At 42.5% G+C, this 27,336-nt stretch overlaps 5 protein-coding genes and 1 long non-coding RNA gene across 9 annotated transcripts in view; 1 reads left to right on the forward strand and 5 right to left on the reverse strand.

Annotated features, from left to right (window-relative positions):
* Positions 1 to 685: 685 nt before the first annotated feature.
* On the reverse strand, positions 686 to 3,636 carry LOC135347006 (piggyBac transposable element-derived protein 4-like). The gene is made up of 2 exons (XM_064544815.1): positions 3,462 to 3,636; positions 686 to 2,363 (listed from the first exon to the last, which is right to left on the reverse strand). Exons 1-2 carry the CDS (start codon positions 3,598 to 3,600, stop codon positions 796 to 798), a joined length of 1,707 nt encoding a protein of 568 aa, XP_064400885.1. The 5' UTR covers positions 3,601 to 3,636; the 3' UTR covers positions 686 to 795.
* A 96-nt stretch (positions 3,637 to 3,732) lies between these two features.
* On the forward strand, positions 3,733 to 5,511 carry LOC135347030 (uncharacterized). Its single transcript, XR_010398205.1, has 3 exons — positions 3,733 to 4,122; positions 4,234 to 4,414; positions 5,031 to 5,511. It is a non-coding gene; the product is annotated as an uncharacterized LOC135347030 (long non-coding RNA).
* A 2,668-nt stretch (positions 5,512 to 8,179) lies between these two features.
* LOC135347028 (uncharacterized) lies at positions 8,180 to 13,746 on the reverse strand. Its single transcript, XM_064544846.1, has 7 exons — positions 13,694 to 13,746; positions 11,808 to 11,943; positions 11,387 to 11,556; positions 10,774 to 10,967; positions 9,935 to 10,138; positions 8,640 to 9,213; positions 8,180 to 8,470 (listed from the first exon to the last, which is right to left on the reverse strand). The coding sequence occupies exons 3-5, from the start codon at positions 11,548 to 11,550 to the stop codon at positions 9,936 to 9,938; spliced, it is 561 nt and encodes a 186-aa protein (XP_064400916.1). The 5' UTR covers positions 11,551 to 11,556; positions 11,808 to 11,943; positions 13,694 to 13,746; the 3' UTR covers positions 8,180 to 8,470; positions 8,640 to 9,213; position 9,935.
* A 2,001-nt stretch (positions 13,747 to 15,747) lies between these two features.
* The window catches only part of LOC135347017 (dynein axonemal heavy chain 12-like), a 30,798-nt gene continuing 19,209 nt past the window's right edge, over positions 15,748 to 27,336 (reverse strand). Inside the window, exons 3-6 of one of the 2 annotated variants that reach the window (XM_064544836.1) lie at positions 17,763 to 17,778; positions 17,258 to 17,450; positions 16,749 to 16,941; positions 15,748 to 15,884 (exon numbers count right to left, since the gene is read on the reverse strand). In XM_064544836.1, coding sequence (XP_064400906.1) covers positions 15,852 to 15,884; positions 16,749 to 16,941; positions 17,258 to 17,382 — 351 coding nt within the window. In that variant the 5' untranslated portion in view covers positions 17,383 to 17,450; positions 17,763 to 17,778 and the 3' untranslated portion in view covers positions 15,748 to 15,851. Of the gene's footprint in view, positions 15,888 to 16,748; positions 16,942 to 17,257; positions 17,451 to 17,762; positions 17,779 to 27,336 lie in introns of both variants that reach the window. The other variant, XM_064544835.1, reaches the window with a different exon arrangement.
* LOC135347020 (cysteine-rich with EGF-like domain protein 2-B) lies at positions 17,762 to 19,901 on the reverse strand. 3 transcript variants are annotated; one of them, XR_010398202.1, is made up of 7 exons: positions 19,711 to 19,901; positions 19,559 to 19,641; positions 19,465 to 19,510; positions 19,194 to 19,249; positions 18,156 to 18,275; positions 17,934 to 18,099; positions 17,762 to 17,878 (listed from the first exon to the last, which is right to left on the reverse strand). XR_010398202.1 is itself a non-coding variant. In XM_064544839.1 (5 exons), the coding sequence occupies exons 2-5, from the start codon at positions 19,636 to 19,638 to the stop codon at positions 18,720 to 18,722; spliced, it is 348 nt and encodes a 115-aa protein (XP_064400909.1). In that variant the 5' UTR covers positions 19,639 to 19,641; positions 19,711 to 19,901; the 3' UTR covers positions 18,323 to 18,719. The 3 variants fall into 3 exon arrangements, 1 of the variants encoding a protein (XP_064400909.1); XR_010398201.1 differs by having other exon boundaries at positions 19,465 to 19,641; XM_064544839.1 differs by lacking the exons at positions 17,762 to 17,878; positions 17,934 to 18,099; positions 18,156 to 18,275 and adding an exon at positions 18,323 to 18,885.
* On the reverse strand, positions 20,107 to 27,251 carry LOC135347010 (uncharacterized). The gene is made up of 8 exons (XM_064544824.1): positions 27,120 to 27,251; positions 26,925 to 27,033; positions 26,294 to 26,392; positions 26,072 to 26,240; positions 21,886 to 21,937; positions 21,680 to 21,796; positions 20,610 to 20,683; positions 20,107 to 20,464 (listed from the first exon to the last, which is right to left on the reverse strand). The coding sequence occupies exons 3-8, from the start codon at positions 26,318 to 26,320 to the stop codon at positions 20,238 to 20,240; spliced, it is 666 nt and encodes a 221-aa protein (XP_064400894.1). The 5' UTR covers positions 26,321 to 26,392; positions 26,925 to 27,033; positions 27,120 to 27,251; the 3' UTR covers positions 20,107 to 20,237.

Raw genomic sequence — 27,336 nt, forward strand, 5'->3', positions numbered from 1 at the left:
ATTTGGGCTTTGTTCAACAAAGAAAGGCGTTGTTTGTTTTCTAAAGTAAGGGAATTCCCCAAACTGCACGGATAGGTGGGGCTCACCCATAATTATGCACACCGTATTTCTTAGCCCTTATTCTGGCTTATTCCTGTAGAGTGCTGATTAATCACCCACACCATCTTTTCTCTTTTCACAACAACAATTTTAGGTCACTGTCACCAGGCAAAAGCAAAGAACTGATCAGCTCTAAATCTATGCAGTCTAAGTCCAGACATTATAGCAATGCCAGTGAGTGCATATAATTACAGGCTACTGCAAAGATTTGCATAAATTATATTATAATTATATACAAGCTATAAAGTGGATGTGCATATGAGCATGACCTCCTATAAACTACTGCATAATTATTATAGTCTTCTTAAGCTACAGCTCTCCCTCCTCATGTACGTAGGGCAAGCGTCCGATAGCTCAGAGCAAGGTTGTCACTCCTATTGGTGGACATGCTCAACACCATCCTGCAAGAGACCATCACACTCTCCAAGGGTGATCGAGTAGCAAGTGCCCGAGCTGCCATTATTGTCTTTGTTCTCTGTATGATTATATTATTTGGCCCGTTAACGATTGGCCATTATGTCTATCTCTGCATAATTACAACAGAATTTACAACAGAGTGGGTTAGGGCCTCTCATATACAACTGAATTCTTTATCACAATTTTATTAATCATTGAAATAATACCCCTTTCCTCCCCTCTCCAAGGCCAATTTAGACCAGGAGAGTACCATCTAACAAAAATCAGTCACACAGCACATTAGCTAGCACATGTGTGTCCGATAACAGAGTGTCCTTTGCATATTCTTATGCGACAGTGGGGACATGCCATTGCAGTGTGTTGCTGCTCTCTGCTAGGGATCTTCTCCCGAACACACACTTGACAGCGCCCACGAGACACTCCGACACTATTTGCACTCACACGTGCGCCCTGTGATGGGGGGAAAACGATATTTAGACTGGCCAGACCTGAGGCACTGCTACGAGTACGTGGCACACCCAATAGACTATGAATTAGTTCCAATCGAAACCCTTTCAAAGGCATGGCCTTTGAACCCACCCTGACACAGTTGTGCCTGTATAGAATGTATGCATTATTCACACTAACGTCAAGGAATTGAAAGAAAATCCTGAACCAATACCGCCGACACTTTCTATCGTACCCATAGGTTTTCCTCATACGCCCTGTATTGTCAACTCCTCCCATGTACATGTTATATGCAGGGAGACAGGGGGGGACACTCTGAGAGCGTAGGGTACCGTCTTTGTGCATTCGCATTACAGTGTGGGGCATATGGTCAGGGAACACATTTGTTGCAAAGGACACAACTCTACGGTCGTTAAACATAGAGTAAGAAATATCACCAACAGTCATGGACGTATAGTCACCTTTGTCGAGTACCACATCCTTAAGACTTGCTGGGAAACCAGCAGCATTCTTCAAAATTGTGCCGACAGTAAACACATTTTGCTTAGCCAACTCTTCTATCAATGGACCGGACGTGTAAAAGTTGTCCATGTACACAACATGCTGATGACCATAAAAAGGAGTGAGTAAACGATGGACTACATTTTTCACAAGCCCTTTCACAGCTATCTTTTTCCCAGAGGAATCGGTGAGCTTACCACTGTATACATCAAACACACAGAGATACCCACAGCATGAACATGAGCAGCACCATACCTTGAACCCCAGTTTAACAGGCTTCTTGGGCATATGAATTTTCCCGCTTTTACGACCCTTGTACTTTATCATCATCTCATCAACGGAAAGCTCCTGACTGGGATTATACCTCATGAAGTAGTTGGCTTTAAGAGTCTCTAAAACAGTTTTTAGCTTGCTAGTTACCTTACGTGCATCAGTGATGGACGTATTGTCCTCACAGTGCAGATACCGCCATAAACTTTGGAACCTTTTGAGCGACATTACATTGCTCACACATTGTACACCTAAAAGGGGATCCTTGGACCAGTAGTCCGTAATTTCAGGGAGCCTATGAATGCCCATCTCTAGTACAATCCCCAAAAACACCCACAATTCGGCACTGTTTGTAGCTGACCAACCCTTAGCACCACACTGCCTAGCGTACAGGTTGGTCTGTTCGGCTATGTACTCACACAAACTATCGGGCCAAAGTAACTTAACAAAATCTAGGCATGGAGTTACAGACGGATCAAGTTGATCGACAGGACCGACCACACCGCCAAAGACGGGGTATCTTCCTGTGGACTTAGCTTTTTGGAGTCCATTGTCCCTCGCCAGCTTCCTCCGTTTGGGAGTCGGAGCCATGCCATCGACCATTTCGTCATCATCCTCCACTGCAGCATCTGCACGGAAACAAAGCATGAATATCATTAGAGTACCACAAGAGTGCTCGCCAGTGCAGGTGGGGGACAGGCTATGAATGTCATTATGTGGACGTACCGCACGCTAGTGGTGCTATGAATATCATTAACTACTGGGGGGGAGGGGGTTAGGGCACATAGGTACAGTACAGCAGAGGAAAAGGCTCGTCCCCATCAAAGGCTCGTGGGAGGAGCCCAACAAACCACAACAACCATGAATGTCATTACGTGGGCGTACCACACGCTAGTGGTGCTATGAATATCATTAACTACTGGGGGGGGGGGTTAGGGCACATAGGTACAGTACAGCAGAGGAAAAGGCTCGTCCCCATCAAAGGCTCGTGGGAGGAGCCCAACAAACCACAACAACCATGAATGTCATTACGTGGGCGTACCGCACGCTAGTGGTGCTATGAATATCATTAACTACTGGGGGGGGGGGTTAGGGCACATAGGTACAGTACAGCAGAGGAAAAGGCTCGTCCCCATCAAAGGCTCGTGGGAGGAGCCCAACAAACCACAACAACCATGAATGTCATTACGTGGGCGTACCACATGCTAGTGGTGCTATGAATATCATTAACAACTGGGGGGGGGGGTTAGGGCACATAGATACAGTACAGCAGAGGAAAAGGCTCGTCCACATCAAAGGCTCGTGGGAGGAGCCTAACAAACCACAACAACCATGAATGTCATTACGTGGGCGTATCACACACTAGTGGTGCTATGAATATCATTAACTACTGGGGGGGGGGGTTAGGGCACATAGGTACAGTACAGCAGAGGAAAAGGCTCGTCCACATCAAAGGCTCGTGGGAGGAGCCCAACAAACCACAACAACCATGAATATCAATATGTGGGCGTAATGCACGCGTGTGGTGCTATGAATATCATTAACAACTGGGGGTTAGGGTACAGTACAGTACTGCAGTCAAGGCGACGCCAAAAAGAGGCTCACACAATGTAGGAGGAGCCACAAAAGGCATGCACATGACGCCTCCGCCAAAAAGAGGCCACATATCGTTAGGGCATCACAATGCTGCCTCCCCAACCACTATTTAATGGTGCAATGACACAAACCTGAATCACTCTCCAGATCTGTCTCAAAATCGTCATCACTGGGCTCGTCATGGTCATAACAGACTTCCTGGTCCTCCTCAAGCTCTCTGACAGTGTGCTCAAGCTCGCTGACAGTGTCAAGGAGTCCAATCAGCTCCATTTGGATTCAAAAGTTTTGAAAAATAATAACAAGAAAAAATCTAGCCTCGAATCCACGCCGATTAAAATACGGCCTGCAGGGGTGTTAGTGCACATGCGCTGCACGATTACCCAGAATCTGGGTAATCGTGCACGCCAGTAAAACTTTTAGTAAATGCTAGCTGTAATACTTGGAATTTGTTCCGTGTTACTATCAATGGCGTCGACTGAGTTTTGTGAAGCTGTGGCTTATGCTCTTCGTTGCGTTGGTCTAAAGGATCTCACACTGAAGCCAAAGCAAAAGGAGGCTCTCATCCACCTGTATGACGATCATGATGTCTTTGTTTGGTTCCCCACGGGCTATGGCAAGTCTTTGTGCTTCCAACTGCTCACTGAAGCAGACAAGCTCTAGCTCTACAAGAGTTGAGAGAAGTGTTGTGCTGGTGCTGTCACCACTAGTGTCTCTGATAATAGACCAGGTTTCAGGCCTCCGGAAGATCAAGAAGGGTGTCTCTGCTGTTATAATTATTGTCTGGCAACAAAGGTATTAAAGATGTAGATCTAGATAGCTATATTAAAGAATCTAGGAACTGATGATATTAATGGCCTGAACTTAGTGCATTATTACAGTCAACACTGATCCTTCATTTCATAGATGTCGAGAAGGACCTCCTTGCTAGTGTGAGTGACGTGTCCGAGGGTCGGTTCTCTCTCCTCTATAGTGCTCCCGAGGCACTCCTTGGCAGAGAAGCGTAGAAGCAGCTCTTGGTCCAACGTCCCCTCTGTGACTCTGTAGTGGCAGTCGCTGTTGACGAAGCACACTGTGCGTATAAGTGGTAAGCAAGAGTGGTTACAGTGTTTATTCGATTTGAGGCTTTTAAATATTACGAATCCCCAGGGGTGGCTACTTTTTGAGGCAGAAACATTATTTTTAAAAGTCCTTGTAGGGAATCCACTAGCCTCTATTCCAGGCCACTTTAAAATACGAACTACATGTATTACAATAAGTGGCTACATCATTTTAGGACGCGGCATATAAAACAACACTGCTTGAGTAAGTGCTACTTTGATAATGTCCTAAGATGTAGTGTGTTGCATATTTGGAGGGTCTCCTTAAAAAATGTACACGAGATACAATATACATGAACAATTGTACGTTAAAACATAGTGCCTTTACATGTGCTCTACTGTCTACGCAGTTTTGTATAATGATTTTACAAATACCCCCTCACTCAACCACTTGTCTAGCACTTTGGTATGGCCTTCACTGATCTTTTTGTTAATATCGCTTCATAGCTGATTGATGTGGTTTAGCCTGGCCCAAGCCTTAATTAATAATAATTGAATAATCACTTGTTTATCAGTAGGAGTGCTGGCACTCGTAGTCTGTAGTGTGCACTCAATTCCAGCTATATTTAATTATTGTTTTTTTTTTTATATAACACTCTGCAGGTACAGAGATCTACCGTTGGGTTGCTGAGTACTGGCAGTCTCAACAGAAGGTGCTTGAGTATAACGTTGCTCCGATCCCTCAGCGGCACGGCACGTCTTGTTGATATGAAGCAGTGACTAACAAAATTAATTAACAGTAATTTTTACTCTCTTGTTTTTATATTACTCTTGTCCTGGACGGGGAAACAGAGTCGCCTTCCAGCGGCTCCAACGGTCTGACGCTTAGCTAATGGTGGTCTTGCTACGTGTACGTGTGTGTGTGTGTGGGAGAAACCCCTACCCCACTAGTGTCTTTGGATATCTTTCTCGGAGCCGATTACTCGTCGGCTGCCAGTGACACTTGTGAGAGGCCTGGGCAGCCATCTCTAGCTCTCTGTTGTTTTAATGTATTTTTCCTACGAACCATGCGGTTTAAGGTATTCTCATTTTGTTTATTTTCCGTTTTATTATCAACAATAAATTTAGCGCATGTGCACTAACACCCCTGCAATGAACACCAGGCCGTATTTTAATCGGCGTGGATTCGAGGCTAGAAAAAATCCAGTCAGTTTTATTACATCTCTCCTTGAAATTATAGGAGTGCTTTTCTTTTTCTATGGCAACAATAATTATCACAAGTATTATCAACAGCTGGAGAATTGAGTTAGGTTGTGACTCTCAATGCGTCCTCGATAATCAAATAGCAGCTGCTTTCTCTTTGGGAACGTCTCTAATCATTTTCAGATAGTTCCGTCAGTGCTGAAAAGTTGTTAAAGTTGCTGAAGAGAAAACAACAAAATGAGAAGAAAACAAGATCACCTGATTGGTACACTGCGCGCGCTTGATTTGATCACGATGTTTATCAAGATCAACACCATCTACTCGGCTATTGTTGGGATGACACAATCCACTGATTTCTGCAGCAGCACTGAAGTTGCTGCAAGCTCAGTTTTCCTGTCCGTTTGTGTTCTACTGGGAATTGCTAGCGAGTTAATCAATTGCTTTGGACACGAATTTAAATAGCAACAAAGAATACATCGACAAGTCATTCAATCAATTGGTAACTATCGGCATGATTCTTATTGTCACTATTTGCCTTCCCTTTTATTTACTGGCCGATAATTTCCAGCCTCTCGATTGTGCGTTCAGTTGTGACACTATTGTTGCTAATGCGACCATCAGCACAACCACATGCAACCGGACGGCCAACAGTGGAGTTAGACTGGGGTTTACCCTAACCACGCTTATTATCGTCCTCATCTTCTCCAGTGTTTATTTCTATCATGTTCGATTAGCTGAAATAAATCGAAAGAAGCTGAAGAGTAACATTGTTATAATTACTGGGAAAGAAACAGTGGTGTAGAATTTAAAATTTTTCATTATAATTATCAAGTTGTATTGTCATAATGTAGCCTCTACACAGGCTCTCCTTTTTCTGTTCTTTATCACAATCGTTCAATAAGATAAAATACTGTATTATTCGTTCAATGAGATAAAATACGGTATTAATTGGAGGAATAAAGAAAGAAATAGACGTAAAGTTAGGAAAAAGGAGAGCCTGTATCGGGAAGTCGCGTGAGGGTAGAAGGGTGGTAGAAGGGTGAAAATGAGCGTGGGCATACTGAGCTAGAGATGTTGGACTGCCCACGCAGAGGTCTACGACTAGTAAAACTTTGCCTGCAGCAAGCTGGACATGGACTTGGAACTGGAAGTTTGCAAGCACTATAGCTAGCTATACCTTAGGCTTAGCTAGATGATCTACTAGTCTAGATTGTGTGTTTAGATTCTATCACTATTACCTTTTCTTGTGTCTTTCTACATGCTATAGTAGAATAGCTTAGTCATCATTATCATAGCAGGTAGCTACTGCCACCAGAGCTGGCCACGCTGGTTCTCTGATCTGACTTGCAGCACAGCTTGGTGGTTGTCTCAGTGCAGTACAGTACAGTCTTACTCCGAATGCGTGGGAGAATACCTTACGTCACGATTGTGGGCTACATATCGCCCACGTTCATAAAAATCCTTGTGGATCACGCGATTTCCCAAACCAGGCCTTACGTTTTCTTAACTGTACGCCCATTTCTTTCTTTGCTGCCTCACTATGTCTTTCTTATGTTTATGGATGAACAGTGACAACAGCAAGAAAAAGTAAGGCCTGGGAACGAGGCTAGTCATAATGCACCTATCAATGTCAAGCCCCACCCCTGACATACGGGCAGTATATATAGGGGCATTAGTAGGGGGTTACACAGCTTTTAGCACTCACTTTCCCCCCAACACAGGGGCTTTTGCATCAACATTTTTCCCAGCAATTTTGAGGGCGGGCCAATGTTTGCGCATGCTCATCATAAAGTTGCAATGTAGCTGACTAAATCCCCTGTTAATCCCCAGTGTACCCCCACCATATATACAAGGGATTGATAGGGGATTATACACATGAGGAGCCCCCACCCTATTGGGCATTCATTAAGTGAAAATGTATAATCCCCACCCAATCCCCTATACTGCCCGTATGTCAGGGGTGGGGCTTGACATTGATAGGTGCATAATTATATGCTTTTTCTCAGAATTAACTATAATCAGGAGTAGCTATACATAAAGCTAATTAAAATTAATGATTCAATAATTATGTATAGGTCTGCAGTGCGAGTGATATAGGTCTGAAGTGGTGTGGTCCATATTAATTGTGCCCATTATATATCACTCCTAAAAGGGGTGGGGCTGGTCTTGCAGGTACACTGTTATAGGAATATAATTATGCTATGAACTTTACTTCCAACTTTAAATTATTAGGTATTGAAGAGTCTCACACTAGGCCCTGATAAATTATTTTTACCCATTATTCTATTAATTCTCGGATTGAAAAATGTGCTTATTATTAAAAATGCAAAAATGCGACATAATAATTATAGAAAAAATTAATTAAGACGTATACATAAAAACACAGCACACATGCAAAGCTAATTATAACTGACACATGTACACGATATAATTAATATAATCATGATTCTCATAATATTGGTGATAATCCTTCACATGAAAATGTCGTTATGCAAAATTTAATGTAATGATCTTTACCAAAAATGGACATTGAGGATATTTATCTTCTAATTATGCTAAAAATTATTCCGAGCATATAATTTATCAGGGCCTACATTACACACTGTGCATATGGCAAATGACACTATCATTAGTAACATACAAATCTTGAGTATAAGCAATAAAAATAATGAACAGTTTGTGCTATGCTAATAATAATTAATTTTTTTCTGATGTGTTCCGAGCTTTCACCTTTGACCCTCAGCGAGTCCCCATCCAACTTGCCAAGGTGACTATGGGACGGACTTTGACCTGGGATTGATGCTGATTTCATCTCTGTCGGGTTGTCATAGCGACTGTAGTATGGAAACTCGGTAATAGTTTTAGAGAACTTGACTTTTGGAGCCGATCTCCTAGCGTCTCTACAGTGTGTGGGCGTGTGTGGGTGGGGGGTAATTTATAAAGAACAGAAATAATGCTGCAACTAAAGTGACTGCTATAGTGTACACACACGATTGGTAATACACAGTGACACTAGCAAGTGTATGCAATGGCCGAGTGGTCTCCCAGTAAAGTTTAGGGATAACTCACTCTGTGTGTCTCTGGCTCCTGGAGGACCTCTCACTCTTGCTATCAGCCTGGGCACAGAAATCAAACAATGTAGGTGGCTACTAAAGTCTATACTGTTGGCTACATTGAAACCTGTCTATACCCTACAAGTACATGCAGCCTCTATAATACAGCCAGGTTAATGGGCCTCAAAGTTCTATATATAGCATGTGTCCCTCTATAATACAGCCAGGCAAGCTTCCATAGCATGTGTTTGGACCTGTGTTAGCAGGCCACCCTCTATAATACAGCCAGGTTAATGGGCCCCAAAGTTTCCATAGCATGTGTCTCTCAATAATACAGCCAGGTTAATGGGTCCCCAAACCTCTGCCCGGTGCATGGCCACTACCAAACAGGTATGATACAGTGCGTACGTAACTGTACTGTATTGCACACAAGCTACACACATGTACAGTGTCTCTCACCTCATCTGACTTGCTGTAGAGACGCTGTATGATAGGAGTGAGGGGGGAGAAGGTTCAGGTCATACCACCACCACGTTTACGAGCCTCCCATTAGCATTCATACGCTGATCTACTGTGACGTCATCTGCTTCCTGTGCGTGGTGGGAGAGGTGTATGTGTGCGAGGGGGAGGGTATGTGTGTGTGTGTGGGGGGGGGCGGGCGCAGTCATAGTGTGTGTGTGTGGTGTGTGTGTGGTGGGAGGGTGTGTGTGTGTGGGGGGCACAGTCATAGTGTGTGTGTGGGGGGCACAGTCATAGTGTGTGTGTGTGTGTGTGTGTGTGTGAGGGGACACAGTCATAGCGTTGTGGGGGGGGTGCAGTCATAGTGTGTGTGTGTGTGTGGGGGGGGGTGCAGTCATAGTGTGTGTGTGTGGGGGGGGTGCAGTCATAGTGTGTGTATAGGTACACTAGTTATAATTCAAGCACGGACATGTTACAGTAGTTGAACATCTTTCAGCAGCCATAACTTTAGTACCGTGACCCCATTTACCATGGCATGACCCCAATTTCAAAAATTTGATGATTTTCTGAAAGCTTAGAAAGAGACCTTTCAAATGATGTATTTCAATCCAATATTTAGATGTGGCCATAATTCAACTTTGAACCATGGGCTATTATTACATGGTATTGTGCTCATCTCCCAAAATATCTGGTATCATTTGAAAGGTCTTTTTCTAAGCTTTCGGAAAATCATAAAATTGGATCCACGGAATTCAAGTTATGGCAACTGAACGAGTCCACTAACCAATTGATTAAACGGGGGACATGTACATGTAGTACATACCTGCACATTAATTTATACTATTCACTCACTCTAACACTTCTTGGTGGGTGGCTGTTCGATAGTCAATGGTATTATGGTCCTCCCCTTTATCTGCCGCCTTATGACCTCTGTCCTTTGATCCTCAAGACCTCTTCTTAGCAGCAGGATCCGGGGGTACAGGGGGACGATTGGAGGATCGTTTAGGGGTAGTGGGTGGTCCAGGGGGCGCCTTCCACACAGGTACTTGACCCCTGCTAGGGGGAAACGGTTGATAATTCACTTTTCGCATCATTTGATAGGATATAAAGAGAGCTACAGAAAACTCTATTTACCGTATATGCTTGATCAGGAGCCGCGGTTACTAAATGTTTCATTTTGCTGGAAGAGGAGGCTACAATTCAAGAGAGGACATGTACTGTTCAAGACCGGTGTTTATTAGCTCCAAAATATTTAGTCTGTCATTAAATTGTTGTTTTTTTATAAACTTGAACTCTGCCATGAGAAAGACTTTGTGAAGCACTAACAAGCTGCTACTTGTAGCTACGTACATGTAGCTAGCTGCTAGTAATCATTTTTTTGGCTGCCACATGCAGAAATGCTAGAGTCAAAGTTCACTGAGGCTACTATTTGAGAGCGGTTACTAAATGTTTCATTTTGCTAGCAAGGGAGGCTACTATTTGAGTGCAGTCTTTATACAAGAGCGGCCTCTGATCGAGCATATATGGTAATACAAGAGTGCTCTTGTTTGATAAAATTGGGTCAAATGGACCACGGATAATTACTAACTTTGGGCACAAAATAATTTCTGAGATACACCCACGGTTATATATACAAACACAAGGAAATAATTACGTGTGTAGAATAATCATGACAGAGTGATTGAACTTACTTCTTATTGGCTGATGGTCCAGTGGGCGAGTGTCCTGGTTCATGTGCAGTATTGATGCCATGAGGTCGACGTGATGTTCCCTCATCTTAGTCAGTCTCTCCTCGTGACTAGTCAGCAGTTTAGTAATGGCAGATTCATACTCTTTCTCTAGACTGGAGAATGCATCTCGTAACTGTCCATTCTCCTTCTGTACACTGAGGGGGTGTGTGGGTGTGGCAAGGGGGAGGGGCTTATTACAGTAACAGTGCAGACAATTGAGTGGTGTAGTTAGGTTATCAAAAAATAACAAATACCGTATAGCGGGTAATTTTTATGGGGCAAAATATTCGTGGTTTTCGTGATTGAACACTAGCTGGACCACCAATATTTTACCCACGAATGAAGCGACCTTGACTACCTTTACCTGCAGTGAAAGCAGCAACTACGAACATACTATCCACAAAGTGACTAAATATTGCTCAACCACGAATATTTTGCCCCTACTGAAAATTACCGGCTATACGGTAGACACTAGCAGTAGCAATTCTCCCAGTGACACACTCTCATACAGACTTGCACACACACCACCATACACACACACTACACAATCCCTAATTAAAGGCCCTCCACTTACATAGCGAGCTGCTCGGCCATGTGTGTCAGTTCTCCGGAGAGTGCCCAACAAGTCTCGTACATCGTGAGATAGCGGACACAGATATTCTGACCCATAGCATCGGCCCAATCTACCGGCTTCTGGTTCTCCCTGTCCGTGTGGACCATGCTGTAGCCAAAGTCCATGAGCAGCTGTGTGTGTGTGTGTGTGTGTGTGTGTGTGTGTGTGTGTGTGTGTGTGTGTGTGTGTGGTGTGTGTGAGCGGTGTGTGTGTGTGTGGGTAGGGGAGTGATACAGCTAGACTTAGAACTCTAAAACCAAAAACATGATTGGAGTTATCGTTGCTACAGTAGCTATGTGATACACACGTTTCAGACTTGAGCAAGCACTTATTACACTAACAGCACACATCCACCCACCCACTCATACATCCGCCCACTCACCTGTAGATAGTCGAGGTGTCCTCCCTGTGCTGCAAAGTGGGCGGGGGTCACACCGGACTCATCCAGTATCTCCGTCACTTCCGACTGTTCGTTCCTCTTCTTCACCGTCTTGAGAAGCCACTCAAGGCAAATTTTTCTTTGAAACAACCAATTGAAAAATTTTTTCCCTGATATTATAATGAGTACAATTACCCTCTTTGTAGAAAAAATTTGGTGATGGGATCATAATGGGTTTTGGAGATAATAAATAATTTGTGGTATACTCAAATGAATTTTTTTGTAATAAAGGTGTTAACAACATAATTACACATATCTCCAAAACCCATTATGATCCCATCACCAAATTTTTTCTACAAAGAGGGTAATTGTAGTTGAACATTATATATCAGGAAAAAAATTTTTCAATTGGTTGTTTCAAAGAAAAATCTAAATCAAATTTTAACATGTATCCCATAATCAGTAAATTAATTTATAGAAGCCGTACAACATACCATATGAAACCCTGTTACATAAGCTACAAGTTGATATTAGTGACACATCTTGGAAACACTCTGATCATAAGTTATTTCTCTTTACGTACAACTAAGTGAGTAAAACTGTCTGGGAAAACGGGAATATTAAGGTGACCATACCTCAGAAGCCATACAATAAATAACCCTAAATACTTACGTGTGTTATTACCTCACCATACTCTATCTATGTATGACATTTCGGAGAATTCTGACAAGTCACCCGTTTAGGTAATGTTGAATTCGTATGGAATGGCCCACAGACATGTCAATAACTGCACCAACTTGTATTGCAAAGTCCGTATCTTCTGATCCCATAAAGATCCCATCACAAAACTTATACAAGGTAGGAAATAGTACCTAAAGACTAGTCTGGTAAAAAAAAGGAAAAAATAAAGACGCCATTTTTGTGTAATGCTTAATTAAAGGTTACAGTAATGACCTTTGACCCTTTAACGAGTGCCCGCCCCCTTAAAGCACGTCAACTGAAAGGCCATATCATAAGGAGTACGGTGGTACAGTTTTTATCTGTCATAATTAATCATGGAAGAAGTTATGCTCTAAGAAGTGTAGGTGGGTCAACAGAATTTGTAAGTTTTGGTGAATTTTCAAGGGCTCGTAACTAAGAAGCCATACGACATATGGGGCTAAAATTGGGTGTGGTTATATAACTTATGGTAAGGTATGTATATGCCAAGTTTCATTGAAATCGGAGGGGGTGCTCATTTTTGTGTGTTGAGTTGGCATGGAATGTCCCTATACCCAAAGGCAAATAAAACCAAATCGAAAGTATCAAGTCTCCAATGGATACGATAGATACATGTACAATGGAGACACAAGGCTAACAACCAAAAGAGTCGGTTTTTACCGAGCGTATACGTTACATTAGAGACAAGTTGTCCTAGGAACAAGCAATGCAATAATGAGACAGACATTGTTTGCTATTGGCTGATAGTGAATACCGTATATGCTTGATCAGGAGCCGCGGCTACTAAATGTTTCATTTTGCTGGAAGAGGAGGCTACAATTCGAGAGAGGCCACTGTTCAAGAGCGGCGTTTATTAGCTCCAGATAATTTAGTTTGTCATCAAAAGTTGTTTTCACCTGCATAAACTTGAACTCTGCCATGATAAAGTCTTTGTGAAGCACTAACAAGCTGCTACTTGTAGCTACGTACATGTAGCTAGCTGCTAGTAATAATTTTTGTTGGCTGCCACGTGCAGAAATGCTAGAGTCGAAGTTCACTGAGGCTACTATTTGAGAGCGGCTACTAAATGTTTCATTTTGCTAGCAAGGGAGGCTACTATTTGAGTGCGGCCTTTATACAAGAGCGGCCTCTAATCGAGCATATACGGTACCTAGTAGCACTCACTGTACCTGTAGTCGTGCCTGCAGCTGTTGGGTCTGTCCTGCCAGACAAGAGCTCTCTTGTATCAGCTCCGGTCCTCATCACTATCCTGTGAGGGTGTGTGAGGAGTGTGTGTGTGGGGTGTGTGTGTGGAGTGTGAGGGTGTGTGTGTGTGTGAGGTGTGTGTGTGTAAGGAGTGTGTGTGGGGGTGTGGGGTGTGTGAAGGTTACAAATCATAAGAAAGATTTTCAACAATAATTAATATTGATGGATCAGTAAAAACAGGAGCCCATAAATAAGAGAAGGAGCGGCTAACTACGGGGATCACATCTCATAATTGGTTATGACCGCATTTCCATATATGCAGGGTCACTAAGTGGTTGAATCCCTACACGTGTTATACGCAATGCAGGGGTGCGGTTTGCAAGCACTTAGTCACTTCCAAACAAGGAAGTGCGGTTTCACCGGCAATTACGAGACGTGATCCCCGAGTGTACGTTGAAGTTAGCCGCTCCTTCTCTTATTTATGGGCTCCTGGTAAAAATAAGAGGGAGTTTTTAGATACCGTATAGCTGGTTATTTTAGAGGCAAGACATTTTCGAGGTTTTCGAGGATTGACCCAGAAACACAAACATTAAATGACTCGAAAATTGGTTTACATCCAGTGTATTGAAACCTCTCTACTGTAGGGGTGTGGACATTTGAACCTCTCTACTGTAGGGGTGTGGTCATTTGAACCTCTCTACTGTAGGGGTGTGGACATTTGAACCTCTCTACTGTAGGGGTGTGGACATTTGAACCTCTATCCTCAAAATGTTTTGTTTGAACAATTTAGTGTCTTGAAAATAACCCGCTATACGGTAGCTCTTAGAGAATTTGTTAGGCTTCCCCAAACCACACTGGTATGTAACTAATAAGCCTTATAAGGAAGTCACATGTAGTGGCTGAAAAAGGGACCCCATGAAACTTGTAGCTTGCCTGAGTGTGTGAAACAGGTGAGTGTTTGGTAGGCAATGCAGGAGAGTGTCAGTACTGAAGTGACTCACTTGTTTAGTAGCGTCTTCTTGTCTTCTTGCAATGCATTGTTGATCCTGTTCAATTCTGAACAAACAAAAACAATATCACAACACATTACCATAGCAACCTGTACAGTGTCTCTCACCTCATGTGACTTGCTGTAGAGGTGCTGTATGATAGGAGTGAGGGGGGAGAAGGTTCGGGTCATACCACCACCACGTTTACGAGCCTCTCCATTAGCATTCATACGCTGAGCTACTGACGTCATCTGCTTCCTGTGTGTGGTGGGAGGGTGTGTGTGTGTGTGTGGGGGGGTGCAGTCATAGTGTGTGTGTGTGTGGTGGGAGGGTGTGTGTGTGGGGGGGTGCAGTCATAGTGTGTGTGTGTGGTGTGTGTGTGGGGGGTGCAGTCATAGTGTGTGTGTGGTGTGTGTGGGGGGGGTTGATAACAGTCAAATATTCGTGATGCACATACCTAGTTAGGGGTGGGGGGGGTGCAGTCATAGTGTGTGTGTGAGTGTGTGTGTGTGGGAGGGTGCAGTCATAGTGTGTGTGTGTGTGTGGGGGGGTGCAGTCATAGTGTGTGTGTGGGGGGGGGGGTGCAGTCATAGTGTGTGTATAGGTACACTAGATATAATTCAAGCACGGACATGTTACAGTAGTTGAACATCTTTTAGCAGCCATACTTTAGTACCGTGACCCCATGGCCAATTTCAAAAATTTTATGATTTTCTGAAAGCTTAGAAAGTGACCTTTCACATGATGTATTTCTTTAGGTGTGGCCATAATTCAACTTTGAACCCTGGGCTATTATTACATGGTATCGTGCTAAAATTGTCATCTCCCAAATATCTGGTACCATTTGAAAGGTCTTTTTCTAAGCTTTCGGAAAACCATAAATTGGATCCACGGAATTCAAGTTATGGCGACTGAACGAGTCCACTAACCAATTGATTAAACGGGGGACATGTACATGTAGCACATACCTGCACATTAATTTATACTATTCACTCACTCTAACACTTCTTGGGGGGTGGCTGTTCGATAGTCAATGATATTATGGTCCTCCCCTTTATCTGCCGCCTCATGACCTCTGTCCTTTGACCTCTTTGCAGCAGGATCTGGGGGTACAGGGGGATAATTGGAGGATCGTTTAGGGGTAGTGGGTGGTTCAGGGGGCGCCTTCCACACAGGTACTTGACCCCTGCTGGGGGGAGGGAGTTGATAATTCACTTTTGGCATCATTTGATAGGATATAAAGAGAGCTACAGAAAACTCTATTTATGACAATTACCGTATATGCTTGATCAGGAGCCGCGGCTACTAAATGTTTCATTTTGCTGGAAGAGGAGGCTACAATTCAAGAGAGGCCACGTACTGTTCAAGAGCGGCGTTTACTAGCTCCAAAATATTTAGTTTGTCATTAAATTGTTGTTTATAAACTTGAACTCTGCCATGAGAAAGTCTTTGTGAAGCACTAACAAGCTGCTACTTGTAGCTACGTACATGTAGCTAGCTGCTAGTAATAATTGTTTTTGGCTGCCACGTGCAGAAATACTAGAGTCAAAGTTCACTGTGGGGTTGTGAGGGTGCGAAGTTTACCAAGTACATGTATAAAAAATTATTTCATCAACAATTCATGGACTAGTAAAAAATAAAAATTAAGAGAGAGAGTTTTTAGATGGTATAGCTGGTTATTTTAGAGGCACAAACTTTTCGAGGTTTTCGAGGATTGACCCAGAAACAGGCAGGCTGGTAAAAAATTAAATGAAAAGGGACATCGAGTTTTTAGATAGTTTCTGCACATAGAGAATTTGTTAGACTTCCCCGAACTATGTTGTGGTAACTAATAAGCCTTATAAGGAAGTAACAGTAGTTGTTGGGTTAACAAAAGGGATCCATGAAACTTGTAGCTTCTAAAACAGCTGCATTTCTAACATCTTTATTAGATACAATAGTACAGCACTCACTGATCTAAGCACATCATTAGATAGACCAATCAATTCAAGCCCAAGCGGGGCCCAAGCCAGGCCAAGCGCAATTCAAGAGTGGTGTTATGTAGACTCACTGAGGCTTGTGACAGATCATCTGCTTCAAAGATGAGGTTCATACAGTTGCTCATTTGAATGATCTCCCCCGACATGAGACACAGCTTCTTGTTGTTATCCAGTACAGTGTTCATGGACTCCATCCACAGAGTGTCTATAGGACCATCAAACACCACCCACTTACGGTCATCATTTTGTGCAGGTGCAAACTCCCTACACACACAGATATAAGCACTGATCAACCACGCAATGATACGTACGTAGCTATCAAAATGGCTGTAAAAGCGCAAGGCTATTATATACTTTGCTTTTGCTAAAATTGCCAGATTTCTACTAATCACAAACTTACATCTACATGTAAGCACACCATTGGAAAGGTTGTTCTCAGAGCTAGCAATTAGATTTGAAATTAGAGAATTTCAACAAAAATTACAGGCTACCAAAAACAGCTGAATTGTTGAAAAGCTATAGCCTTGTGCTTTTGTTACAATAGAGCGCAACTATATTATATGCACACGCTTAGGCTCACCTGAATGTGTTGGCTACCACACCATCAGTCCACTCGTGTGACACAGGGTCAAACTGACCAAACAGTTGACCCTTAGTGACAGTCTTGGGGTTGATGACTCTATAACCTGTCTTGTTCTCTTCCATCTGTCCCCTCTCATTGAGTAGTGTGAGTGTGTCAGCTAGTACATGTAACACTAGGATCTTGGTCTTGCCTGGTGTGTGTGTGTGTGTGTGTGTGTGTGTGTGTTATGGTAGATGAATAGCAATGGTATTGTATATAGGAGGGAGGTTGTTAAAACACTTTAAATTCCACTACAACATGACCTTAGAAAGTACAAGTGGCACTGGGGCTCTTAAAACGGCCATAACTTTAGTTGTAATTTCAAATTTTGGGGGATTTTCAGAAAGCTATGATTTGTTTAAATCCAAGATTTGGTAGGGGAACAGTTAGATCGCAAAGATTATTTACCGGCAAAATATTCTAGCCATACGGTAGGCCTCTCCTAGCTTATAGTATACCATACCTTGGGTAGGTTGACGTCCATGATGGATCTGAGCAGTAACACGTCTTCATGTTCGTTAGGGTACTTCAGTTTCAGATGACCGGCTGCCACCAACACTGACTGGACTGCACGCATGCCTACAGTGTACAATAGTGAGTAGGTCGAGTATACAGTACAGTGGGTTGTACCCACCATAGTCAGAATGGAGTTGGCTGGAGAGTTGCTCTCAACACAGTCCATAGGTCATGACAATCTTGACGGCCAGATTACGAGCATCCACAAAACCATAAGAGTAGAGAGAGATCTCTCCAATCATGGCATTGTCTGGCACCATCATGGCCACTGTACGAAACAACACCTACAGAGAGAAATATTGAAATGCATAGAGGCTAAATAGAAAGTACCGATACTTACCTTTAGATTGTCTGGTAGATCAGAGTAGCCAGTTCATGGTAATTGCCGCAGGTTCAGAGTAGTGCCCTCAAATACAAATGTCTTTAGATGAGTTTTCACTGCTCTCAAGATGGACAAAATCTATAGAGTAATTATAGGGATTGTTGAACGGCCATAATAATTATGTTATAGTTATAACACGGGCACAAGGGATGTATGGAATATATTGCACTGAAGCACGAGGGCGTAAGCCCCGAGGGCTGAGTGCAATATATTCCATGCAGCCCGAGTGCCCGTGTTATAACTAGTTTATATCCCGAGGGCATAGCAACATAACACTGTCCTAGTAACACAATATAAACTGCACAAAAAAGACAGAGACAACTCTAGACACAGCTCCATCTCTTCTCTCTGCTAGACGCCAGTATCTGCAGCGTATAAGATTGGCATGACCGACGAATGGCTTGACACAAAATTGTTGGAGTTCCAACGCTGAAATCTGCAAAACAGCCCCACCCCACTTCTGGTGCTGCAAAACAGCCCCGCCCCACTTACTGCTGCAAAGAAACAGCCCCACCCCACTACTCAGTGAATACATGTATTAGCTGCTGGTACATGGTCTACGCTCGGCCTCATAACCAAGCCAATTGCAAGAAAGCTCGCTTCTACACTGCTGCAAAACAGCTCATGCCCCCAGCAAAAAGAGCACAACCACTGCTTTAGATCATCATAGCCCTCCTCCTTATGTCTCCTGTGTGCAGGGACACTACATTAGTCACACCAACTACAACACCAGAGGAGGATCGTCAGGGTCAAAAGGTCTAGTCTTAATCATAAAACTGCTTCTGGGAGACTTTCCACTCAGCTATTGACCCTGACAACCCTCCTCTGCTCCAACCGCATGTGCAAATTCAACAGTCTCCTGTACAGTATAAGTCAACACCAGTTTAACAACTTCCATTCTCAAATTCAAGCGTTATTTTAACAACTTTACACACACAGGCAGAGTCACTTATTCAACACAACTGTTGTATTACTGGCTCTTGTAAATGTACTCACAACTTGAACCACCATCTCTCAATCTCCTCCTCATAATTCTCCAGCAGTCGATGGCACTGCATTGAAACACACACAGCTTTATACATTGCAGGCACTCGTGTATGTACGTATGTCACTATATAACTCCCTAGCAACCAATGAGAGCATGGATACATAGTGACAGAGCTTACACACAGCTTTATACATTGCAGGCACTCGTGTATGTACGTATGTCACTATATAACTCCCTAGCAACCAATGAGGAGCATGGATACATAGTGACAGAGCTTACATCATAATCTGAATGTTCGTCCAGCATCTCGATCAATCGAACCTCACTGCAAGACAACTTTTTGAGAGTGTGAGTGCAATTAGACGGAGGCTACCTGTTAGCGTAGGAGGCGAGTTTCTCCTCCTCCCAATTCGTGTCCCCATCAGCAAAGTTTGACTTGGCTGTGTCGTCCATCCTCTGGGGGGAGGGGCAGCGTATGAATTACCCCATACACCTCAACACATTTTAATAGATGTTCACACTCACTTTGTTGAAGGCTTGGACAAAATCTTTGCATACTTTACATTATGGTTTGACAGCCAGAGAGTAGCTTGCCAGGAGGAGGACAATGAGTACCAATGATCTGTCGAGTGTATTCATACCCTTAAGCTGGCGTAGCTGTGATAGTCACTCAACTCAGTTTAGAATGTGGAAGATGTGAAGATTGGTACGGGTCGTTTCACCCACCTGAATATAATTTTTGTATAGCCTCGATCACAGGCCACACTTCCTATGCATGGGGCCAGGCCAGTGATGATGAAGCAATATGTGTTCAGTCTCTTGACTATAGAATCAATTGCAAGGCCAGGTCTTAGTGATTAATCGTGTGAGCGTTGCTATAGTGTTCATAATAATGATTGCGCATGCTCTTTTCACATACCATCACAATAATTATAAGCAGACACATAAAACAGCATCAATAAAACAAAACGTTAAAGTAATTATTTCAGTTTTGTTCAGTTCTGCAATGAATCTACAAATGTGTGTAGCAGTGTCTCCTCTTTGCTACACTCTCAATGCATGACCCACTCCTGTTTGATTGCCTTCGTACTTTCTCTTTCGAGTAGCATCGCTTTTTCAGCAGTAGTGAGTTCGAGTCTTTCAAGCAGGCCAGGTGTCATCTCAATGTGTTCAGCTACACAGTAGATGTCCTCAATGTGTTCAGCTACACAGTAGATGTCACTGTTGGGGATTTCTTGATCGAGCTGTTGATCAGTCACTCCAGTCTTCCTGCACACATCTTCCATTACAGAGGATGATTGCAATTTACATGAAGTTCAAAATCACTTTAAAGTCCTCCAAAAATCGTAATTGACTATTTATTGAGCAATGTATATAACGCTATGTACTTACTATGATCATACACGTACGCTGTATGTACTTACCAGAGTATTGCTGCTGATCACTCCTTCTCTTAGTCTTTGTACAAGTTACCTCCCGTAAGCAGAGGATCGTTTTCCTAATTATGGGTAAGCAAGTACGTACATGACATTGTAAGTACTTGTAATTGCTGTACAAGTACTTGTATAGTTTACTCATAATTTGAATCTCATATCTGCACAGCAGGTCAGGTTAAACAGCTAGCCACCATACCTATTTGCAAAGCACCATAATGCATATAATTATGTATGACCTGCATAATTATAGCTTCAACAAAAATTATACAACTAGCTTCATAATTCCCAGCTCCTGAACCTATAAACATGCAGGACAAAGTTTATAGGCCTCTGAAGTGTTCTCTTATAAGTATGAACTTCCCCTGTGTTGCTACACCTAGCTTGAGGCATATAATTAAGTTACTACCCACAGGCACTTGACTCAAGAGGTTGGTATAGTAGATTGGTACACAATAATTATTGTAAGGAATGAGCAATATAACTTGGTATAGCACGTACACTATATATGCAGACTAGCAACTTGATCTACTCAAGAAGTGAACAAGCAGTACATGTATAGCTATAGCAATCAAGCAACAACTTGGTAGGAAATTTAGGTGGTAGCAAATCCATCATACAAAACCAAGAGTTCATTAGGAAGAGTATGCAACTCCACTTAAAACTGTAGTAGGCGTTTCTTCCAACCTACGTCACAACCACCTAATGAACCTTTTGGCAAAACTAACTTAGGAGCTAGACAATAATTATGTACCACTATAGCGTGTACAGTACTTGCATGTACTATTGACGTGCTTGCAGTCAGTGCTCTAACAAGGTCATCAGTTATCATCAAATCTTACTCTACAGTCCACCCTAATCCTATACGTGTACAGTGCTTTTCAAGTAGGCATGCACAGACATGTTCGACCATCAACAAAAAACTTGGAAAGACAATCATCCATTAAATGTGGATTCTGAAATAGCACCTTCTATATAAATCTTACAGGACATTCCCTATTATAACTTATGCTAGTACCAGCACAGCACCCACTGAAATATCATTTATAGGCTCCCTGTACCGTATTGTTGTCATGGTGAGCATATGCTGGCCATGATGATTGCTGGCCCCATTCAGATGGTTACTACGTACATGTACGTGGTGACCCTCAAGCTGTAATGTCCAAGTACTTGCAAATCTGCAGAGGAACAAACAAAATCATGAATAGGCCTAGTAGGTTTAGCAAGAAAAATTGAGCACAAGTGATGACACGAGAACAAAGAGCACCTGAGTGACTTGCAGAGAGCCAGCTTCTTCTTCAGTTCTGTGCATTGATTGTCTAATTGCAGATAGCAGGATGGAAACATACATTATTCTGTGTACAGCGGCACACCCACAAAATGATTGTGAGCGTATTTCAATATTATTATGAAAAGAAGTGGCAGTGCTGAGGAATTGGTGTGCCCACGATGTTATATACAGCCTGGAGTTCCCGTGATCGTAAGAAGCGCAAAATTAAACTTAGCACGCAGTCTAAGTCGATTTATAGCTATTTTATGTCATGTGCATGCGTACGAAATAGTGTCGCTATGATAAAGCTTGTATTTCATTCCATACAGACGAAGTTTACATGGAAAGATCCAATTGATACCAAGGATCATTTCTTTCGAACCGCCATGCAGTCTTCATAAAGCACTTGAAGGAAGTTCATAGTAAGTTTTGACTTTCATGGCAGATATTATAATGCCATTTCCATTACGCCGACTAATTGCATGGCTGCAAGCATTGCACTGCTGGCATATATGCGTAGACAACATTTTGAATTTCCCGCTTGCCATTTTTCTTTTTGCAAAGAGTCACGTGATGGTTGCTATAGCTAGATACAACGACAAATCCAGTTAATTTCAAGACATTGTATGTAAGCAAGCTTAGAGTGGTCAGGCCAACTTGTGTCTAGATATCAAGGCTAACTATTTTAATTACAAAATTGAAATTGACGATCATTACCAGGAAACCTGGCTACATGTATAGAATCTCGAATATATACAATTTTTGTCATTCAATCTTTTACTGATAATGTATTTTCTCCCAGACATACATTTCTGGATGCTTGTGAAACGGGTAATGTGGGTGTGGTTCTGGAGCTCATAATTTCAACAGTCTCAAGGCTAACTATTTTCATTAATCGATTACAAAATTGACGATCATTACCAGGAAACCTGGCTATAGAATCTTGAACAGTATTATAACATGTACATACAATTCTTGTCATTGGGTGTTTACTAATAATGTATTTTCTCCCAGGCATTTCTGGATGTGCTTGTAAGACTGGTAATGTGGGTGTGGTTCTGGAGCTCATAATTTCAACATAACCACGACCATTACCTATGATGTCAGTAACGACTGCATGCAGTTGGGATCCCGTATGTGCTAAGTTTGTTATGCTTGACAGCCCACTCCTTTAATTGTATGTGGTTAAGGACTGATCAACTTCCGAGCCTTTTTTATCCGTGATCTGTTTATCTATGATTCTTCAATTTACAGACGCCCTCGTACCCAGCCCCAACATAAAGTTTGTTGAAAATCAACTCCGAAACTTAGACTATGCAATTTGGCTACGATCTACCAAATATCCCACGGACATAGAAGATCAAGGAGGTACGGACTTAGGCACGGCCGCGGGTTCGGGAGGGCAGGGACATAATTATAACAACAGTAGAGCGGCTTCTCGAAACTAACGTAAGTTTATTACAGACATGATCGATTATTCATCGCTATATAACATTTTGTTACTCATGTTAACGATTATTTATCACAATATTTTATTTTCTTGCAGAGGGAGCTGCTACTACGAGTAATACGAGAGGTAGTAAGTTTAGTCCCGTGCATACCTCCACGGCTTTCAACCAACATAAACTAAGAGACTACTCCTATTAATGGATCGATGGCAACAAACACCCCGACAACGACTACTACCAATAAGCCACTAGCTATGTGCGATGCTATTACTACTGATAAATCTACGACACACACCATCAAGGATCGGCCCACTCCCCAAAGTACAAGGCAAGATTACCAGATTGAAGCAGAAGAACTAAATCCAAACTCGTCAGGGAGCCCCATACTACAACATTATAAAATTAAACATCAAACAACTAAAAATCAAGCAACAAACACAAACACGAAAATTACGAGAGGGCAGCAAAATCTTTTTTGGGGGGAATCTTTTTTTCGTTCTTTTTTCTTAGGCTTTTGAGGGGACCTCGAAATAATAATAAAGTTCAAACCAGCTACACCAGTTCAACCACAATGTTCAATCCACAGTAGTCACAAGACATCTCAGGTACCAGTTAACACATCTCAGAGATACAAGAGGACAATTAAGACCATGCAGCTATATAACAACGTTCATAAGAGGTTTCCAGGACAACAAGACCGTTAACATATCTCAGAGGTTTCCAGGACAATAAGACCGTTAACACATCTCAGAGGTTTCCAGGACAACAAAGACCGTTTAATAACACATCTCAGAGGTTACCAGGACAAGACCGTTAACACATCTCAGAGGTAGTTTTCAGTACAAGCACTATTATCAAATCATTTTACTTTAATGGCAGACCACACTACTATAACTTAAAATTGTAAAAAATGGGTAGTGACCCCATAATACTATAATTAGAATAATAATGCGCATGGCAATTGAGATGGTGAGATGCTGAGTCAGCTAGTAGATGTTGCCGTGCTCACGAGTTCAAGTTGTCTTCGCTTCAATCATCCGGGGAGGTGATCCAGTATTAGGTGTTGCCGTGCTCACGAGTTCAAGTTGTCTTCGCTTCAATCATCAGGGGAGGTGACCCAGTATTAGGTGTTGCCGTGCTCACGAGTTCAAGTTGTCTTCGCTTCAATCATCCGGGGAGGTGACCCAGTATTAGGTGTTGCCGTGCTCACGAGTTCAAGTTGTCTTCGCTTCAATCATCAGGGGAGGTGATTTAAAATTATGTTTATCCAGCGAAATGATCGACATATCCATATTGTGGTGGTGTCAAAGATTTGAGACTTCCCACAGTATTAGTGACGATCGAGACATCAGGAGATAGCGAAAATTAAGCCCCTCGAAATTTTTCCCTATACGGTAGGCTTCTGCTTTACATCGGAGAGCGATCGAGGTCCGGTGGTAAGTTGTGTGCACTTTCACTAGCATCAAGTTCATAAAATGTCCCAGTATAGCGTTGAGAAGTATTAGTGGCCATAGGTGGGAGGGGTCAGGGCTGCAATTGAGATTTATCCCACGTGCACTGAATGATATAGCGGAGGTCTTACATCTGGAGGAGGCTTTTGCAACATCGTAAGGAGAGGGCAATTACATAATTATAGTCATATCAGTTGAAAGTTGAAATTTGAGATGAATCCGGTAGTTTCTGGCCTGACATCAGTTGAGCGATAGCATCGAAGAATGTCACCCAAGGAGAGTATGAGAGATGGAATGATATCACAAATGTGGAGCATAACATAATTATGACGAGGGGGGTGAAAGTAATCATGACTGTACAACGAATGCTGTAGTTTGCCTTAGTTAACATGAGAGATAGAAATAGCTCTAGGTTTTGCATGCTAATTATAAGGATGATCAAAAATAATGTGGAAGACAATGTGACATCAGGGATAAAGTCATGACAACACAAAGTGTTAGAGACAAAAATTAACAACGAGCTTGAAATGATATGGTCTATCACCGAATTACAAACTGATAATGTGGGTGAGTTAACGACAGTTAATGCATGTAATGATGTGTAGACCACATTGGAATTAGTATCAAAATAATAATAATAATAATAATAACAATATAGCACATGGCCTGCCTTATTTTTAGGGAGAAATTGAAGATTCCATTTTATATCTCTCCACGATCCCGAGAAACAACCAGTCCAAGAGACAGCTAAATTTAAGCAACCAGTCTAAGCTCGGCAATAAAAAGCACCTATCGTATAACAGAGTACGTTACATCTATTCCAGTCAGTGTAATCAACTTCCCGTCAAACGATATTCCGCAATAAAAAGTACCCATAACCTAATACTTACAAGCACAATCCATACGTAGGAATAGAGAGATCCACCAAAGAAACTGCACAACCTATGTATTCCATCGAAACAATTTATAATTAAACTTAAAATTGGTCCCCTTCTAATTATGAATATTAATATTTAGCCTGCCCTGAAATCAAACAACTTACAAACATCAATTGTCCCTCCCACAAGCACTGCTGTATATGTCCTTTGCGCGTATTCTTAGCGTGATATTCTTAGCGTGTATTATTCCGATATTTTTTTAAGTACAATCCGTACGTAGCAATGGAGATCCACCAAAGAAACTGAACAACCTATGTATTCCCTATACCATCGAAATAAACTTAAAATTGGTCCCCTCCTAATTATGAACATTAACAAAAGCTTGCCCTCAAATCAAACAACTCACAAACATCAATTGTCCCTCCCATAAGCACTGCTGTATAATTATGTCCTTTGCGCGTATTCTTAGCGTGTATTATATTATTATAATATAACACCCTGACAGCGATGTTTCCCCGGGGTGTTGAGACAGTAGGTACCCCAGATGGAGTCATCTTCTCTACACTCATCAATATCTGGTGGGCCAGGGTGAGTCACACTGTGTACTAGTACAAGCCAGTCTCCTCACCTGTACAAGATCCCTCCACCTCCTCATATCACAGGGCACATTCCTTACAGCTGTCAGCCCCCGGACCACCACACTCTGTCAGGCATGCCTTATCACACACTGCATGGATGCATGTGCGTGGGTGTGCGTGGGCGTGTGTGTGGGGAGATGGTGAAAGTACATGTCACTGTGGGTCACATGTAAATTATGACATTATTATGTTGAAGAGCTTATGGTTGAGTCATGTGACCACCGCCTTAGGGTCCCGCCCACACCACAAGATCTGGTGCATGAGTGAGAGTTTGAAATAAAAGCATCGCCATGGCACAAAAAGTTAAGGGTTAGCTAATTTAAGGGGCTCTCCCTGCAAGTGCAGAAAATTACCGTTCGATTAGTTAATGCTTAACTACATTTTCTGGTGAGCATATACAGTCAGTGGAGATAGTCCGACCATAGGGAGAATACACGGATGACTGCAAACATGTTATTAGCGGAAATTCTAAGACTTTAACTATGGAAAGTGAACTGTTTATTGAAGTGTGTCTGCTAATTTCATGTGCTTCTATTGAGTTGGGACTTCCCCTGATTATAATGCCTGATTATAAGAGGTGTCTTTATTTCAAGGGTGGTCAGTGTAGCCACACCCCCTCACCTGTAATGGCGTGCTGAATCTTCCTCTTCCTCTCTAGGATGCTCCTCTCCTGGTCCTCCACTGACTTGTGATAGAGCTACTCACCACACAGCCTCATCTGACAACACACCTGAACGTCGAACAGGGGACAATGGCAATTTGATTATGTTGGATTAAATAAATGCTGTACTAGTGCTGCTCATAGACCACACTTACAGGGTAGACTCTTTAAGCCTGCAATCAATATCCTAGCTGTCTCCAGCTCTTCATCCTTCATTGATTCTTGCTTCTTTTGTTTCTGATCCACGTGGCATATCGCATGATGCTAGCCAGCAAAAGTAGTGGGAGGGGAGGGGCTGGTGTTTTATTCTTCATTTCCAAACACCAGCCCCTCCCCTCCCACTAGAAAAGGCCTGTATAGATCTATTTCTCT

Source organism: Halichondria panicea, chromosome 13 (assembly GCF_963675165.1).
Source record: "Halichondria panicea chromosome 13, odHalPani1.1, whole genome shotgun sequence".
Lineage (NCBI taxonomy): Eukaryota > Metazoa > Porifera > Demospongiae > Suberitida > Halichondriidae > Halichondria > Halichondria panicea.

Coding starts and splice junctions, on each gene's coding strand:
- LOC135347010 (XM_064544824.1), bottom strand. CDS start 26,320: ATGAGGAGGTGGAGGGATCTTGTACAG. Junction 20,684..21,679: donor CTCACCATGACAACAATACG/GTACAGGGAGCC, acceptor ACCCATAATTAG/GAAAACGATCCTCTGCTTAC. Junction 20,465..20,609: donor TGATCAGCAGCAATACTCTG/GTAAGTACATAC, acceptor CTGTAATGGAAG/ATGTGTGCAGGAAGACTGGA.
- LOC135347020 (XM_064544839.1), bottom strand. CDS start 19,638: ATGGACGACACAGCCAAGTCAAACTTTGCTGATGGGGACACGAATTGG. Junction 19,511..19,558: donor CTCGCCTCCTACGCTAACAG/GTAGCCTCCGTC, acceptor GTTGTCTTGCAG/TGAGGTTCGATTGATCGAGA. Junction 19,250..19,464: donor ACGAACATTCAGATTATGAT/GTAAGCTCTGTC, acceptor GTTTCAATGCAG/TGCCATCGACTGCTGGAGAA.
- LOC135347006 (XM_064544815.1), bottom strand. CDS start 3,600: ATGGAGCTGATTGGACTCCTTGACACTGTCAGCGAGCTTGAGCACACT. Junction 2,364..3,461: donor AGATCTGGAGAGTGATTCAG/GTTTGTGTCATT, acceptor GTTTCCGTGCAG/ATGCTGCAGTGGAGGATGAT.
- LOC135347028 (XM_064544846.1), bottom strand. CDS start 11,550: ATGGACTTTGGCTACAGCATGGTCCACACGGACAGGGAGAACCAGAAG. Junction 10,968..11,386: donor ATGGCCGAGCAGCTCGCTAT/GTAAGTGGAGGG, acceptor ACACCCCCTCAG/TGTACAGAAGGAGAATGGAC. Junction 10,139..10,773: donor GGACCATCAGCCAATAAGAA/GTAAGTTCAATC, acceptor GTTTCCCCCTAG/CAGGGGTCAAGTACCTGTGT.